Genomic DNA, 18,439 nt, shown 5'->3' with positions numbered 1-18,439 from the left:
TCATTGTGGCTTTAATTTGTATTTCCCTGATGCGAGTGATGTGGAACACTTTTTGATGTGTCCGTTGGCCATCTGGATGTCTTTGCAGAAATGTCTGTTCATGTCTTCCACCCATTTCTTCATTGGATTATTCTTTGGGTGTTGAGTTTAAAAAGTTCTTTATAGATTTTGGTACTAGCCCTTTATCTGATATGTCATTTGCAAATATCTTCTCCCATTCTGTCAGTTGTCTTTTGGTTTTGTTGACTGTTTTCTTTGCTGTGCAGAAGCCTCTGATCTTGATAAAGCCCCAATAAGGATATGGACTTCTTTTAAGAAGCCAGTACTCCTGCTCAGCCAGACTTCCTGATTTTCAAATTTAGTACAAAAATTTTCAAACATACAGAAAAACAAAAATAGTGACAAGTTAGATTCCAAAAATTAAGATTGACTTGGTCACTTCATCTACCCTTTCTTTTTCTTGCTGAGTTAGACAACCTATTTCACCCCTATTTTATGATGCATCCTTTTTTTAGTAGACTTTTAACATATCAAGTTGGCTAAATTAAAAGAGATTGATCCCACTCAGCGCTGGCAGGAATTTGGGTAAGGGGCATTCAAACAGTGGATTGAAGAAGGAAAATTACTGCTCAGTTAAAATCATAATGGTAGGATTACTGCAAAGATGGCCCCAACATTCTTTCTCTGTCTCTAACTTAACATGTTATTACTCCCATCAAGAAGTGAAGTTTAGGGGCACCTGGGTGGCTCAGTCGTTAAGGGTCTCCCTTCAGTTCAGGTCATGATCCCAGGATCCTGGGATCGAGCCCCACTTCGGGCTCCCTGGTCAGTGGGAAGCCTGTTTCTCCCTCTTCCCCTCCCCCGCTTGTCTTCCCTCTCTCACTGTGTCTTTCTTTGTTAAATAAATAAATAAGATCTTTTAAAAAAGATTGTGCTTGGATGGCACAGTTGGTGTAGCACCCAACTCTTGATTACTGTTCAGGTCATGATCTCAGGGTCTTGAGATATAGATCAAGACCCTGTCATAGTCTCCACTCAGTGTGGAATCTGCTTAAGACTCTTTGTCCTTCTGCCTTTACTCTCCTCTAAAAATAAGTAAATAAATCTTTAAAAAACAAAAAAAAGTGAAGTTTATTTCCCCTTCCTTGAATCTGGACTGGACTTATCACTTGCTTTGACCAACAGAAAGTGGTGGAAGGCCTCATCAGATCTGAGAAGGCAGAAGAGAGCATCAGTGATCTAGAACATAGAACTAGAACATAGAACTATAACATCTGTGTTCTAGATCAATAAAAATTATACAGTCCAAAGAACAGAGAGAGAGAAAGAAAATGAAGGATAAGTAATGGAGCTTCATAAACATTCCAATACATATGTAATGGGAATTTCCAAAGGCAGAAAAAAATATCTGAAGACTTCATTGGAAAGTTATTGGTGTTCTGGGACTTCCAGCAAAGCCAGAAGAGGACTGGCAGCTTCCACATTCATCCCCTAGGTATCCAGCTACCATGTAAAGAAATGTAGTTCAGCCTAGCCAAGTTGACATTTTAAAGCCATTATAGTCCATTCCGTGTCAACTTGACACCCACACACTTTACAGGAACTACTATAAAAGAACTCTGTAAGAACCCATATTCAAAAAGTATGTTGTCCTTACCATACATAGTGTCTTGGAAAAGTTGTAAGAACCAACGGCATCTTTAACTTAAAATTAGCAAAACTTCTAGAAACACCTTAGCAACCTTACCAAAGGTAGCCCTTATGGCCAGAAGCCCTGATGGCTATATGGGTCACTCCCTTGGGGATACAATATTATCCCCCTAAAAACTGATAACTGGAAGGCCCATTTATTTAGAGATTCTACTGCCAATACTAGACTCTGCCCTGCTGCATGCAGACATGGCAAAATAGTGCAGGAGATTCTTGTACTATACCTAGTTCTAGCATCAACAGGTCAACACTGTCTTCCCACAGCATCTTCCTAAATAGCCTCTTTGTGCTCTTCAACCATGAGGTTTTATCTATAAGAAGAGACATCAGAGAAACCTGCTCTTGAGCCTCATTGTATGGGACTTTATCAGGTACTGTTAACAAAAAATAGAGCAGTGAAACCAGAGAGTCAATTCTTCAGTATGTATTTCACAACTAAAGAAGAAATTCTTCCAAAAGTAGATGTGGTACAACTAGAAGCCTACTCCAGTAGAGGACTTCAGACAAGATTCTCCAAGATACTCTAGAAGCAGCTGATCTTCAGATGTATATAGCTGACCAAAGACCTCTGGAAGAAATAGCTGACCTCAGATAATGAATAGCGTCTGCCCAAGATGTCGGACTGAGACTTCCGTTAAAGTCTTGTTTTGTTTTTCTTCTGCTTGCTTCTATTCTTTTTCTCATTCCTATAGGTCCCTGGTTGTCACCCACCCATAATGGTCCTTTTTTCTCTTTCTCCTTTCATATAATTGTTAGGTTGGAACATATTTACTCTAATGCCATTCTTAAATTATCCCAAACAGTAAGCACTACTCTCAGTCTTACCAGCTGCTAAATATGCTGTCCATTGTCATGGTATATTATATATATATATGAATGAACAATTCTGGTTTCGTCATATGACACTATAGGGAATTATAGCCAATTTTTTCCACATGTACCTACAGGGACAAATGACCTTAAACAAATCAACCTGTGACTGCTAGTGTCCCTGACTCCCATAAAAGGCTAGTTACTACAATCTAATGATCAGACCACAGGTAACTGTAGACTTGAATCTGACAACCTTTGTAGTGTTATGGGTCAGTTACTCATCACTTGGGTAGTAGGAATCCAAATAGGTAACAAAGCTAACGTAAGGCTTTGGTCCCAATCTCATGTCCTGGGCAACTTTTTCCCCCCTTGATTTCTATGTGCCCCTACTGGATTCTGCTTCCTTTGCTGCCAGGACAACTGTCTTGTTTTTCTCACACTAAAATCTAATGCAGTTTAGAAATAGTATCCTAAGATCTGAGTGTGTATAGAAATCCTTTGTACAGAAATCCTAACTGTTAGTCACCAATGCTGGAAATTCTAATACAGATAGGAGCTCCAAAATGAGGAGCTTGACTATTCAGGCACTCTGGCAAGTTGCTAACTCATTGTTTACGTGGACAATCAGAGCAGTATTTTCAATGGAGGGAAATAAAAAGACTTTAGAAGACCTATCACTGACTCTGGCAGAACTTATTAATGATATCACCTCTTCCCTACATGGAAGATCTGTAAATTAGCCTCATTTCGCTGGCACAAGTAGTTACGGGTATTTGTGCTACTCTAAACCTCTAATTGACTAACCATGGTGGCATCTGTGCCATGGCCATAATTTCTTGCTGTTCTTAGATAAATGAAATAGACATGGTAGCACTGGGTATATATTGCCTTAAAGAAAACACTACTTGGCTCAATACTTCTTCACAACTGCTCTCTTATTTGATTATTGCTGTGATAATACAATAACAAAATATATGATACAGTTTATATGGGGAAAATTGAAAAATCTGTAAGTTGTGAAGATCTGGAGGTCTAGTATATCTGAATTAGCCAGCCTTTCTCAAGCAAGGGAATGACCAAAGCGGGGGAACTGAGGAACTAAATATACCAACGGACAATCGACACACCATATATGACAATAGAACTCTGACACACTCCTCTGCAGTAACCAACCTGAGAGGCAAACCACGGACTCTACAGCAATCAGCTCAGAACAGCCAGAACTTGGTCAATGACTGCTAGTACCCCTATTTTGTTTGTCCCCACTTTCAACTTAGAGACCAAATAAGCTCCCCAAACCAATCATGTAAGATGTCCTGGGGCACCTGGGTGGTTCAGTGGGCTAAGCCTCTGCCTTTGGCTCAGGTCATGATCTCAGGCTCTCTGCTCAGCAAGGAGCCTGCTTCCCCACTCCCTCTGCCTGCCTCTCTTCCTACCTGTGATCTCTCTCTCTCTCTGTCAAATATATAGGTAAAATCTTAAAAAAAAAAAAAAAAAAAAAGATGTCCTGCTCCCAGTTAACCTACCTCCAGCTTTCCCGTGCTAACAACCTCCAATCAGGGCATCCCTGAAGCTTCATTCTTTTTCTTCTCATTTTAAAGCATTCTTCCTTTCTGCATGCCTCTGGATCTCTGCCAAATGCAGGTGATAGTAGCTGATCCTTTGCAATAGCAAGCTCTGAATAAATAGCCTTTGTGCTCTCATTTGAGTGAGCTTCACCTATTTTCACAAGTACAGAGCCCTTCATCTTACAGAGAAGGCGGAGACCCAGAGAACTGTGGATGTGACCTCACACCCAAATGGCTTTGCAGTATTGGGTCTTGAGAAACAGATTCCTGGTCATCTGTCAATATCCATCATCCTCTTTTTCCTTAATAACAGAATCCCCCATCTTTTAACTGGGCTATTTGCTGCCCAGGACAAAGACCAATTTCTGGCTTCCCTTGCCATCAGATCTGGTCCTGTGTCTAAGTTCTCGCCAGTGATCTGTAAGCAGATGTAGTATATAGCAGTTATTTGTTGAGGAATATCTAAAGTACAGTCTTCATGTTTATGCTTTATTTGGATAATAATTGAAGAATTGAGGATGTGGAGAAAAGGACTCTCTTGCACTATTGGTGGGAATGAGAATAAAGGCAAAAGAATGTAGGTAAAATTAAGTCTCCTTATAACTTACAGCCCATTGGCAAATACTTGGGTGGAAAAAAAATAGAAAAAAATAATTGAAGAAGTATTTTCACATTGACTTGAGTGTGTGCTTCTGTCATAAAGAACTTGGCTGATCTTTGTCCTTGGTTCCCGGGAAGTAATTGTGAAATCTGTGGAAATTCCTTTGACAAGGAATAAGAGTGTCTTTGTTATTCATAGTGGGTCTTGGGGAACCACACCTGATAGTTCATGCAGATGAGATGACTCTTGGGATGCCTGGGTGGCTAAGTCAGTTAGGCATCTGCCTTTGGCTCAGGTCGTGAGCCTGGGACCCAGTCCTGCATTGGGCTCCTTGCTCGGCAGGGAGCCTGCTCCTCCCTCAGCCTGCTGCTCCCCCTGCTTGTGCTCTCTGACAAATAAATAAAATCTTGAAAAATATATAAAAAGGTGACTCTGGTTTCCCCTGGTTTATACTAATTAGATGATTCAAGATGGGGGCTGGCCAAGTAAGAAAGACCCATCTTGTGATTAGAGAGTTGGGACTTTGAGCCTCACCTCCAGGGAGGGAAGGGGCACTGGAGATTGAGTTCAACTCTGTGGTCAACCAACCATGACAACATGAACCCCAGTGAAAACTTTGGCCTATGAAGCTCAGGTAAGCTTCCCTAGTTTGCAGTACTCTGCATAGTTACACATTGCTGTACCAGTCAGTGGTGTGTTCCTGGAGAAGATGAAAGCCTCCCATTTGAGATGCTGTCAGACCTCAATCTATGTGCCTCTTCTCTTAGGTTGAATTTGATTTGTATCTTTTTGTTATAATAAAATTATGTCATAATAAATATAGCCCTTTCCTGAGTTCGGAGATTTGCTCAGAGAATTATCAAACCTGAAGGAGTGGTGGCAACTCCCAAATTTGTAGCCAGCTGGTCAGAAGAGTAGCCTAGGGTCCCCCACATTTGTGGCTGGTGTCTGAAATGAGAGCAGTCTTGTGGAGTACTGTATCTTTAACCTGTGGAGTTTGACCTAATTCTCATAGTTGATATGAGAAGTCATTGTAGTGCTACAAAATAAAATAGCAGTGAGTTTTTATGTACACACATACCAACCCACCCCCCAAAAATGGAACAATCCCAATCTACATTTGAATCTGAAAAATAATTCTAGGAATCAACATTGTATTTTTCTAAAAAAATATTTAATTGGTAGTTTTCTAGAAGGAAAGTTTTTCATCTAATACAAAAGTGTGACGTCAAGGGCACCTGGCTGGCACAGTCAGAAGAGCATGCGACTCTTGATCTTGGGGTGGTGAGTCCAAGCCCCATGTTGGGTATAGAAATTACTTAAATAAATACTATTTTTAAAAATGTGGTGTATCAGGGCACCTGGGTCGCTCAGTTGGTTAAGTGACTGCCTTCAACTCAGGTCATGATCCTGGAGGGAGTCCTGTATAGGGCTCCCTACTCAACAGGGAGTCTGCTTATCCCTCTGACCCTCTCTGCCTCATGCTCTGTCTCTCAAATAAGTAAATCTTTTTTTAAAAATATTGTATTTATTTGAGAGAGAGAGAATGAGAGAAAGGAGCGAGTATGAGAGGGGAGAAGTCAGAGGGAGAAGCAGACTCCCCGCCAAGCAAGGAGCCAGACATGGGACTCGATCCTGGGACTCCAGGATCATGACCTGAGCTGAAGGCAGAGGCTTAACCCACTGAGCCACCCAGACGCCCCAAATAAATAAATCTTTAAAAAAATAAAATGTAGTATATCTGTACAGTAAAATATTTTTTTATAAACAGTGTGAAGTCAGAAGCAGTGAGAAAACATGGGCAATACAAGTTTCTCAAATTAATACCAGGTTAATAAGCACCTACTGTCTGCTCATTTTTGAGAGGAAGTGGAGGAAATTATCTGAAGCAGCTGATAATCTGGTTCAGGAGACAAGAAAGTGGCAAGCTGATAAAAAATGCTTTAAAGAGATCAAGACAGTAATAACAACTACCCAAGACATCTTTTCATTTTTAAAAACCTTAAGCAAATGCAAATGCTTTTACAATTGCAAATCAGTAAGATATGACTTTACATCAGTGTTCAAGAGAATTCTTCCCTGATGAGAGGGTATTTGAACAGGGTTCTACTTATTAGGCTTCCGAGAAGTGGAGGGAGCATTCCAGGCTGGTGGGGCAGGCAGGGAAGTGTGAAGGTATCTCCAAGGTATGGCAAGCAAATTAGTTTGTCTGTAATAGAGGTTCTTGTCAGGAGTAGCAGGAGGTTAAGGCAGAGTGAAGAGGGCGTTAAATGCCAAACTGAGGAGTGAGGATTTTTCTTGTAGGCAGTACAGAGGCTTTCAGACAAGGCAGTGGGTACAGACTGAAAAGAATGGTTACCATAGCAAAGATAGACAAAACAGATAGATGTTAAGCAAAGACCAGCTACAAAGTTGCTGGTATCCAGGTATATAAAGTGACTTAAGTTGGGGTTAGAAAAGAACATTGGGAGGAAAGGTAAGACAGAGCAAACTAAGACAGTACTAATGTAGTAAATTTGCTGTTTCTCTCCTGTATACTTTGGCTCTCTGGAAAGAAATTCCCATGATTTCTGGGTTTCTAGACTGGCATTCTGATCTCAGCTGTCTAGATGCCTCCATTCATCCTGTCTGCCTGCACCTCTCAGCCTTAGCCAACCTGTTGGACCTCTAGATTCTGCCTGTCTGCATGGACCCACTTTGAACTGATTCCCTGAAGTCTAGGCTCAGTGACTTAAAATGCTTGAAGGACTGTCTTTAGTATAAGCTAATCTTTTTAGTCAAGACTCCTCTGCTCTCTGCCAGCTCCTACTCCTGGCTTCTCCACATAAATTTCAGATGCATCATGATATGAACTTGAGACCCAGAAAGCTTAGGGTTAACTATTACAGAAAATAAAGACATACAGATGGCTTGAAGTAACAGACAAGGTAGGAAAAGTAGTTTAGCAATAGTTGGTATATCTGTATATTTGATGTTTTATAAAAGCAATTTTACTGAGGTGTAATTTATATACCATAAATTTCACCCATTTTGTGTGTGCAATTCAATAATTTTTAGTAAATTTACCAAACTGTTCAACCATCAACATAATCCAGTTTTAGGACATTTGCATCACCCCAATAAGATTCTTTCTAATATTTGCATTTACTCCCAGTTGCTTCTCCCAGTACCAGACAACCACTAATCTACTTTGCCTCTGAGGATTTGCCATTTCTGGACATTTGCTATAAATGGAATGGTGGCCATCTGGCTTTCACTTAGAATAATGTTTTTGAAGTTTTGATTTTTTTTTAATACCCACATTTTAATGATTTTAATGTTTAAAAAGATTTTATTTCAAAAATCCCAAATCTCAGAGCATAAATATCTAATGAAAATTGCTTTTTGCTCAAACTTTAAAAATATCACTCCAGCCTCTTAGAGAGAGGTAACATGTAGTGGCATGGGGGGTTTTGTACAGGGAAGACCTTCAGTCTCTCAGTCTCAAAACCACAGCTGTGAACCAGAAGGAAGAGAGACCCAGCCCAGCGCATGGCACTTTCAAATCAGTTTTCTTAACCCTAAGATAGGGTCTGGCTGAATCAGTGGTGGTTCTCGACCTAGGGCAGCTTCCATTCTCTTCACCCACACAGTAGCACTTCTGCTCCCATCAGTAACAGGATAGGGAGGTGAATCGTTACAGAGAGCCCCACCAGGTAGAAAATCACAGGACTTGTTGAATCACTCAGATTCCTTTCAGCTCTTGCTTTATGAATCTCAAGCCTGAAAGGAACTTTTCCCACACTCATTAAGTTCCCAGGGTTTCTCATTGGAGTAAAGCCTTAATGTATGCTGAGACCTGAACTATACTAGTGGGTTTTCCCAGTTTCACCAAATTCAAAAAGTCACTCCAGTACACATTCTCTGATGTGCAAAATGGGTGGAACATTGGCCAAAGGCTTTTCCGCATACATTCTATTCCCAGGTTTCTAACTAGCAGGGTGAGTTCACTGATATTTGTAAATGAAAGAGGTTTGGCTAAAGATTCTCCCACATTCGCTATTTCCATAGCGTTTTTCTCAAAAATAAATTCTCTGATGTTTATTGAGAGATGAGCTCTAAAAGGCCCTCCCACCTTTATTGCTTTCAAAGACTTTTCTATGTGTTCTTGGTGCTTAGTAAGAGAAGTATCACAGATTGCTTTTACCACACTTGAGTTATCTGATATTTATTTACTTACTTACTTACTTTCTGAATAGTATGTGACTGAAGGCTGTGCCACACTCAGTGCATTGATAAGGCTTCTTGCCAGTAGAATCTGTCTGCTGTTGAATAATATGTGTCCTCTGACAAAAGCCTCTCCAAATCAATCACATTTACTTGGTTTCTCACTAATACGGATCCTCTGGTGTTTGATAAAGGGCGAGGTGTAACAGAAAGCCCACCTTTTCTCTTGACATCTAAAGAGCCTTTCTTTAGCATGTACTGTCTGATGTTGAATAAGACAGGTCTTCCAACCAAGTCTTCCCACATACATTACACATACAGGATCTCTCTCCACAGTGTGTCATGTGAAAACTGTGTGTGCTCCAGCTGAAAGCCTTCCTACATTGACTGAATTCATAAGGCTTTTTTTCCAGTATGACTTTTCTGATGTTTAATAAGGGACGCAGTATGAGCAAAGGCTCTCCCACATTCATTACATTTGTAAGGTTTCTCTCCAGTATGAAATCTGTAATGTTGAGTGAGAGATGAACTCTGGCTGAAGGCTCGCCCACATTTATTACATTTGTAAGGTTTCTCTCCAGTATGAAATCTGTAATGTACAATGAGAGATGAACTCTGGCTGAAGGTTCTCCCGCATTCCCTGCATTCATAGGGCTTTTCTCCAGTGTGAGTTCTCTGATGTTTAATAAGAGATGAAGTATGACCAAAGGCTCTTCCACATTCATTACATTTGTAGGGTTTCTCCCCAGTATGAAATCTGTAATGTAAAACAAGAGATGAACTCTGGCTGAAGGCTCGCCCACATTCACTGCATTCATAGGGCTTTTCTCCAGTGTGAGTTCTCTGATGTTTAATAAGGGACGAAATATGACCAAAGGCTCTTCCACATTCACTGCATTCATAGGGCTTTTCTCCGGTGTGACATCTCTGATGGCGCCTCAGTTCTGACTGGAAATGGAAAGACTTCCCACATTCATTACATTTACAAAGTTTCTTTCCTGGATGGCTTCTCTGGGAGTTATTTCTCCCTGAAGTCTGTCTGAATTCTGTGTCACATTTATAGGCTCCTTCTCCTATAGGAACACTGCGTTGGTTAACAAGGACTGATCTTAGGTCTAAACTTCTCCCAAATTCACTCCGTTCATGATCTATCTTAAGGGTGGTAGATTTCTGAGAGATTGGCATTCCTTTCAGATGTCTCGCCTGGATTTTTGGTTGTATCTCTAATTGGTCATCACAACCACGGGATGCTTTCAGTTTGCAGAAGCAGAATTCATCTCTGATGTATTTTTCCACTGATGCTATCTGGAGTAATTCTTCTTTGGAAATTCCCTGATTCAGTACTGATTCCTTGGCTTTAGGCCTTTTCTCCCAGTCTGAGAGGAGGGAAGAAAAAAAAAAAGACAAGACATTCTCATATTAACTGTTCAATGTGCCCAGAGGAAGTAAAGTCCTATAATGGATGTAAGGTAATGAAGCTTTAAAATAATATCCGAGATGTGTACAGTTTCTTTCAAGTATAGTGTATATCTGAAGAAGGTTTTGGAGTTATCAAGAGGTGATAAATTACTGAATGGAGATTAGGAAAATCTAAAAAAAATAGCATTTGGATTCCAGTACACAAGGTAAATCTAACATAAAGATGAGAAGAGGGTAGGAAGATGTCCTCCACAAAGTCCCCTCAGCACCTCAGTAATATATTATAGTATATAATTGTGACAGGCAGAATAATTCTCCCCCAAAGACATCCATGCTCTAATCTCAAGAACTTGTAAATGTGTTATCTTACATGGCAAAAAGGACTTTGCAGATATGATTAAGGGCCCAAACCTTTAGATGGGGAGATTATCCTGGATTATTCAGATGGGCCCAATCTAATCACATAAGTCCTTAATTAAAATCAGAGAACATTTCCTGGCTGGGTCAGAGAGATGTGTAAGAATGACTCAGCCCACCATTTCTGGCTTTGAAGATGGAGTAAGGGTGCCATGAGCCAAGGAATGTAGCAGTCTCTAGAAGCTGGAAATATTTCTCAGTTGACAGCCAGCAAGAAAACAGGGATCTCAGTTTCACAACTGCAAGAATTGGTTCTGCCAACAACTCAAATGACAGAAAACAGAATCTACCCTAGCGACTCCAGAAAGGAACACACCTCTCCTGACATCTTTTGTGAGATCCATGCCAGATTTCTGACCTATGAACTATAATTAAACTCGTGTTTAAAGTTATTAAGTTTGTATTCGTTTGTTTCAGCAATAACAGAAAACTAATGTAATAATAGTAACACTTCTGAAGAGGTAAATGATTACTGATGCCAGTGCTCCCAGAAGCCATATTCTGAATCAGTAGGTCTCATGTGGCCCCTGGAGATGTGGATCTTTAATAGGCTCCCTGAGAGATTCTGAAACACAGCCATGTTTATAGAGCACTGTCAAGACTAGATCCAGAGGTCACACCCTTGCTCCCATTCTAGAAGGAAAAAAGATCAAGAAAATATGAATATAGCAGAGATTAGCAACTTCAGTCTCTGATCTCTATTCTAGGCTCCTTTACTGAGGCCCAGCCTGTGTTCCCAGGATATGAGCACTTATTTCCTGAGATTTCTCTCTGACCCAGGGCTATGATTCTACCTGAGATTAATACTGGCACAGACTGTCACCTTCCTCCATTGTGCCTTAGTTACACATGGCAGGCAAGAAGAGCTTGAGTCCAGAATTCTGCTCCAAGAAGTGAGGCTCATCAGGTACTCTCAAGTTACCTAGGAACACGTGGTCTCAAAGAGGTGACATCAGTAGACAGTAAGGAGTAATTTTTTTTCCTGGAACCACCTCTGTTGAAGCTCAGCTTGATCAAGCATGAAGTGTCTCTACCTTGATCTTCTTGACATCTACCATCTTTCCTTGCCTGTAAACCTTTAATTTCTAGGCTACTCTACTGTTTGGTCTTTCACTAACTCTCTTAATCCTGCTGGCAAAGGAGGGCCTGGCCATTTACAACTGTCAATCCTTTGACTCCATCCAACATCGTCCATATGACATCTAGTGATGCTGAGTGGCACCAAGAACCTAGAAAGGGTGGGCAGAGATGGGTTCCAAAGTGTAAATGCTAGAGAAGAAAATGAGCATCTCTTCTTTCTGACACCAGACATAATTACAAAAGTCCGAGAATATTCAAAATACTGCAGTGGAGAGCTCCTGACAAGTGGTTTTACCTTCTCAAAGGAGAGCCCCGTGAGCAAGGGTTCAGGGCAATTTCTCACCCCTGGCTGGTCCTTATTACGTGTGATGTTGCTTAGTTCTCATTCACTCACCTGTTGATATTTCTCCCTCTAATACACAGGGTTCTTTCCCTTTCTCCAACTGGGAGATGACATATGGTTTAGCCACTGGAAGCCCTGATGGTAGAGAAAGAAAAGGACCATGACTCTGTATGTTAGAGGCCAAGGCTTTGGCTCTAAGTCTTTCTGAGGGAGATCAGACTGTAGGTGTAGAAAGCCTCCAAAGAATAGGCACTGTAAAATATTGGGAGCAGAATCATGAAACTTCATATGGAGCAGAACTTTTTCTAGGAATGAGGACCCCAAGGACAATGTAAATGTCTAATTCCATAACCCCAGGGCAAAACTCAGCAAACAGGCCTAGAAACCCCAAGCTTTTAAACACCAAAGAAATAAAGATGGCAGGCCTGACAGGCAGGCTTTGGGCTTTGTGGAGGAGCTGAGCTCACCCAGAGAGGCCAGGTTCTTGAAGTTCTCCAGCATCACTACCCTGTATAGGTCCTTTTGAGCAGGGTCCAGCTGTCCCCATTCCCACTGGGTGAATTCCACAGCTACATCCTCGAATGTCATCAGATCCTGAAACACAGAAAATACTCTTGTACCCTAAGGGAACACACTAGCAGCCCCAGGGAGAAGAGTGGGTGGATGTCTTAGTAAAACCTTAGGATGTAGAAGGGATTCCAAGAGTTCCTAGCTACCCCAGTGCCCAGCGTTTTTTGTTTGTTTGTTTGGATTTTTTTAGATTTTATTTATTTGACAGAGATCACAAGTAGGCAGAGAGGCAGGCAGAGATAGTGGGGGGGAGGTTAGCAGGCTCCCCGCTGAGCAGAGAGCTTGATGCAGGGCTTGATCTCAGGATTATGACCTGAGCCGAAGGCAAAGGCTTTAACCCACTGAGCCACCGAGGCGCCCCACCAATGCCCAGTTTTGGGTCTTGTCATCCCCAAAATATTTTAAGCTGCTCCAGGGACTGTATTATTGTTACTACTTGGATCCTACCCACTGATGCCAACTCGTCAGTATCACGCTACTTAGAAATATAATCGGGATCTCAAGATCTCAGGCCTACAGAGACAGTCTGCTTACATAAGGGAGGTAAATGCAATCCATTTCTTCCATTTTCCACATAGTTGCATTTAATTAGAATCAACTAGAAGTAACAGACTAATATGTTTTGCATTCCTTTTTTCTTCAGATGCATTTACTTATTTGAGAGAGAGCATGAGTGAGTGTGGGAGGGGCACAGAGAGAGGAGAGAGAAACTCCAGCAGATTCCTCACTGAGCTTGGAGCCTGACATGGGGCACCATCCCAAGACCCCAAGATCATGACCTGAGCCCAAACCAATAGTTGGACGCTTAACCAACTGTGCCACCCAGAGGCCCCTGTTTTGCATTCTCAAATGCACTAGTAACAACAGTCTCCAACTATTTTTGAAACTTGTGGCCTATGATTTTAAAGACAAGTTTTACTAAGTCCAAATCAAATAATTGGGGATTTAGAATAATATATCACCACCACTACACAGTTCAGTGAAAGTATATCCAGTGGCCTTATAATGAATCAATAAGTCTTTTGTGAGTTTGATTAACACGAATCCTCTCCCCCAAACCCTAATCACTTTTTGTCCCGACTCATTCAATTCCTGAATGTGCAAAACTGACAGACCCTGAATCCCAGGTCCCCACAAGGTACAACCATTCTGTGGGTCCCAGTCAGGACTCTCCTGTCATCCTCTGTAACAGCAATCAGAACACCTCCCATCTGACTGTTAAATCCCTGTTACTCTTCCCAAAATATGTTTAGAAATCAAATCCCATTTAGGCATTGATTCCATAAAATAAGTCAAAGTAAAATTTTACATTAACATGAAAGTCAGTCCAAAATAAAATATGGAAAACTCACTGCTATAGTAACATTTTGTGATAGATTATATTATTTGCTCAAAATAATCCTGTAGGCTCTCCCTACAGGATTGAGTTCCCTGTCCCAACAACCCAGGGGTGGTCAAATAATCTGCTTTCACAAATGGGATGTAAAACAGGTAATGCAGGCAAGATATAAACCTTTGTTGGTATAAGTCTTTGAGAGTTTGCTGTTGTTATTACAGCATAACTATCCTAAACCGACTCATTATGAAACTAGTACTTAATGTAGGGTTCTGCCATAGCAAAAAGCCTAAAATATCTGACTTTGGCTTCAGGGCCAGTAGTAAAGAAACCTACTGGTAAGATGGCAACCTACATGATTTGATGGTGAACTGTGTGCTAAAACTGTTGCCGGCAGTAACTGCAAAGATGAACAATGTAAGCATGAACTTGTGATGTTACAAGAAGAGGCTGGAACATCCGTAGTGTGAGCTGGTTGTTACTGGCAGAATCTGACAAAATATTACAAGAAAAAAAAATGAGCTTAAGAGTTTGTGAGTTTACAAAATAAAAATGGAAGGCAAAAGAAAGTGTCTAGAAATTCCAGGACTTGGAGAGTTAGAGATTAAACCAGTTCTCCTTAACAATTGGTGAAAGACAATGTAAATAAGGCTTTTGCAATGACAAAGGATGATTAAAACTCAACCTAAGGGAAGGACCAAATCATGAGTGTGGTAATCAAACCTTTTGTTTAAACCTCTGAATAATTCCAGATGGCTCCTAGGATATCTTTAGGGCAACCAAACTGCTTACTGTCTAAAAGAATGGCTGTCCTGAGAAAAACCCTCAAAGCTCCACAATTAAGCCTAAAAAAGTGTATATTTTAAAAAGAACTGTGGGTAAAACTTGACACATGGAAGTGACAGAAAACAAATACATTAAAAACTGATTACATTTTGAGAGTTACACTGAACGTCCATGACTTGAAAAAATCCTTGGGCCATCAACCTACTCAGGCAGGATGAAAAAGCTGCCTAGCCCTCAAGTGAGTTTATTCTCCAATATCATTTCCTATGTGACCAAGGAGGATACTGCAAAAGGAACTTGTGGGGCAGAGCCAAGAGCTAAGGAAAACATGGGACTCAGGAGCTCCACCCGGGGAAGAGAACCCAGACAGAACCAAAAGACTTCCCAGTCCCAAGATCAGTGGTTCTCACCAAGTCTGCCAAGTGGAATATCTTAACAGTTATGGACCTGAGACTGCTGGGCTTCTCCCTTGCTTCCCTGTTTTGAATAGGGGTTTCTTACTGTGGTTATCCTTTTCCACTGTATGTTGGATATATGGATTTGGGCAGTTTGTCCTTTTAGTTCATAGGTCTCCAGATCCAGAGGAGAAACATCCAGACCTGATGTTGAGGCCATCACCCCATCCAGGACTTTGATCTTGATGTTCCTACTAGGTAACTAAATGGAGTTTTGGGGTTATCTCTTGGGGAGGGAATTTGTGTGGAGGAAAGCGAGTGAATTTTTGTAAGAAAACAGTGGTAGACTCATTAGTTGTTCAAAATAGTCACTGCCCCTCCCCTGGCGCCCCTCACTATGGGAGGCTTATATTTCCCATCTCACTGACATTAGGCTTGGCCACATGACTTGCTTCAGCCAATGGATTGTGGGTAGAAGCAACACATGTCCTTCCTGGGCAGAAGCCAGAAGAACCATCTCCTGGCTCTGACATTGCATTTCTCCCTGCCACATAACATATCCCAGAGGAGGACTAATCCTTCAGCCTAAATCCCAGAGCAAAGAGGGTGTTGAGCAGTCACCGCCAGTCCACTACTGATACGTAACAGAGAAGAAATACACCTTTGTTACTTTGGGCCATTGAGATCTATAGGCCACTGTCACCACGGTATAATTAGATTAAGCTCTCTGATATACCTCTGAATGGGTACATCAAGGCCAAAGAGGTTTAAACTCTATTTATTACTCTACTAGTTATTTGTGAGACTTCCATACTGGTTGGGGTTTCCCCCATTTGCTAGAAAATTAAACACAATATCTATCATTAAGCTAGAATACATGAAACTATCATTTAGGTAGTACCAAGATGGTATCACCTTGGCATCCATGCTAGGAAGCCATGCAGTCTGGCATCCACAGCCCTCCACTTGGTTCTCCGGACCACTATAGCCAACCCTGAATGCATTTCTGGAGTCAGTCACCATTATCCCTTCTACCCCCATCACAACTGCAGCTCACAAGGACTAAGCAGTTACCATTTGCCAGAAGACGGCAACAATGATATGAGCTAGCTGCATTACTGAGTGGTTAAGATCTCAGAGTCAGACAACCCAGATCTGAAACTAGAATGCCTTCCTTATGAGCCAGATAACCATAAACAAGTTACCTTATCTCTCTATGCCTTGGCTTTCTCAGTTGCCTCTCTGTGCCTCAGATGCCATTCTTCAAAATGAGAATGTTTGAAAAGATGAAATGAGTTAGTTCAAGTAAACTGTGTAGAATAGTTCCTGATATATATTTAGTTCTCAGTACATAATGGCTATTACTGCTTTCATCATTATCATTAACATGATTACCATCTTCATTTTACAGTTGGCAAAAACAATGCATAGATAAGTCAGGTGGGTCTTCCAGCAAGGAAGTAGTGCGTTAAGTCTATCTCCTCACTAATCCAGGAAGATAATATCTGAACAGGGACATAGACTCAAAATGGCTTCCCCACCTGTCTATACCCTCAGAACCTTGTCCCTCTTCTCCATGAGCCTTCCCCCAGCCTCTCCAGCACAGGCTGATTTTTCCTTTTACTAAACTTTGAAGGAAAGGCCTATCCGCACCACTCCCATCTGTCATTAAATCGTGCATATCCTGTGACTGGGGCTGCATCCTAGGTACCAGAGTCCTCTCCCTTCTGTGGTAGTGACATTCTTTCAAGGCCAGGGCTCTCTCACATTACTTGGTACTCACTGCAGTGCTCATGACAGAAATAAACCAAAGGATCTGAGTGAGTACATACAGAGCAGAGAGGAGAGGGCCCTGGAAAGGGCCAGGTAGGCCAGCATCCACCTTGATGGGCTCAGGCTCCTACAGAGCAGGAATTGGGGTCAGTTCCCCTTGGCATTGAACAAAGGGGCTCCAGAGAAAAGGGGGCAAAGACATCCGTAGTTCAGCCATTTGAGAAAAAAACGAAGAGAACCTCAACTCACCTGGGGCCTGGCTTTCAGGAATAAACTGGTTGTTCCCTTTTCTCCTGGGTATCTCTCTGGAGGAAGAGGAGGGTCCTGAGAAGGGAGAACTAGGAAGGTAAAAGGAGCCATAAGGAAGGCTAACCCCATGGCCTTTGCAGCTCCCAGACTCCCCACACTAGAGATCCCTGAAGACTCAGTGTGTCTTGGTTCTGGGGACAGAGCTGGTTCAAAGAGAGCTGAGTGGCAGCCTCTAGCTCTCCCACATGAGAGAGAAGTGCACAAACTCCCCGCCCCCTTCGTGTCCAAAGGCCACAGCAGGCTGCAGGTAACTTAGGTTTCACCATAGCTTGGCCACTCCACTGGACAGTTATTTACTGGGCATCCACAATATAAACGTGGAAAAGACTTCCAAGAAACTTTAAATCTAGCCTGCAGTATAAGACAGGTTAAGAATACAAAACAAGGTCCAGGGCAAGGCCACAGAGGGATACAGACTCTTAAGGGAAAGCAAGACACACCTTTCCCCTCATCCTTGGGAAGCCAGCTGAGAGGTCGGTTCTTCCTGACAAGTTCCCAAGCATCCTTAGGTCTCTGCAACCATACTTTGCAAATCCCTCTATGATAGGGTTTTGTCCCTTACTGCTTTTAAAGCCTGAAAATCAACTATACCAGATAAGTGGTCATAGCTAACAACAACAATAAAAGCATGGGTGGCAAGCAGCATGGTACAGTACAGGTCAGCACTTCTCAAACTTGAATGTGTATAGGGATTCCTGAGGATCTTCTTAAACAGACTCTGATTCAATGAATGTAGGGTAGGGCCTGAAAGCCTGCATTTTTAGGGAATTTCGAGATGATTCCTGTGCTGATGGTCTACAGAACACAAGGCATAAAGGAATACAGAGAGGGTGGTAGTCCCAGAGATGCAGCCCAGTTCTGCCACTGGCCAGTCTTGTGACCTTGAGCATTGGCACTGAAGACTGAAAAGTCAAATTAAAATGCCGTTTGGTGAAGGACAGTAGATTCTAAATTTACAAAGGAATGGCCTAAAACCTCCTGGGTCACCTAGATTGCCTCCTCCCAAACACTAGTGAAAGAGCGGTACAGGAGGTGCTCCCCCCCCCACTGTGCACTGCTAATCTTGTACAGTTGAGCTAGAGGAATCTTATCAATGAAGCAATAAAGGAAAGG

At 41.8% G+C, this 18,439-nt stretch overlaps 2 protein-coding genes across 2 annotated transcripts; both read right to left on the bottom strand.

Annotated features, from left to right (window-relative positions):
* Nucleotides 1–8,382: 8,382 nt before the first annotated feature.
* ZNF514 (zinc finger protein 514) lies at nt 8,383–12,209 on the bottom strand. The gene is given in 3 exon segments (XM_032843846.1): nt 8,383–9,740; nt 9,742–10,274; nt 11,529–12,209. Coding segments are annotated over 2 exon segments (936 nt in total). The 5' UTR covers nt 10,084–10,274; nt 11,529–12,209; the 3' UTR covers nt 8,383–9,146.
* LOC116858895 (zinc finger protein 514-like) lies at nt 10,293–18,365 on the bottom strand. The gene is made up of 4 exons (XM_032843847.1): nt 17,267–18,365; nt 12,625–12,751; nt 12,209–12,292; nt 10,293–11,367 (listed from the first exon to the last, which is right to left on the bottom strand). Exons 1-4 carry the CDS (start codon nt 17,393–17,395, stop codon nt 11,336–11,338), a joined length of 372 nt encoding a protein of 123 aa, XP_032699738.1. The 5' UTR covers nt 17,396–18,365; the 3' UTR covers nt 10,293–11,335.
* Between the last annotated feature and the right edge of the window lie 74 nt (nt 18,366–18,439).

Source organism: Lontra canadensis, unplaced genomic scaffold (assembly GCF_010015895.1).
Source record: "Lontra canadensis isolate GAN:19392208 unplaced genomic scaffold, GSC_riverotter_1.0 scaffold144, whole genome shotgun sequence".
Taxonomy (NCBI): Eukaryota; Metazoa; Chordata; class Mammalia; order Carnivora; family Mustelidae; genus Lontra; species Lontra canadensis.
The sequence above is the reverse complement of the archived record's forward strand: the minus strand, read 5'-3'. Positions and strand labels throughout refer to the sequence as shown.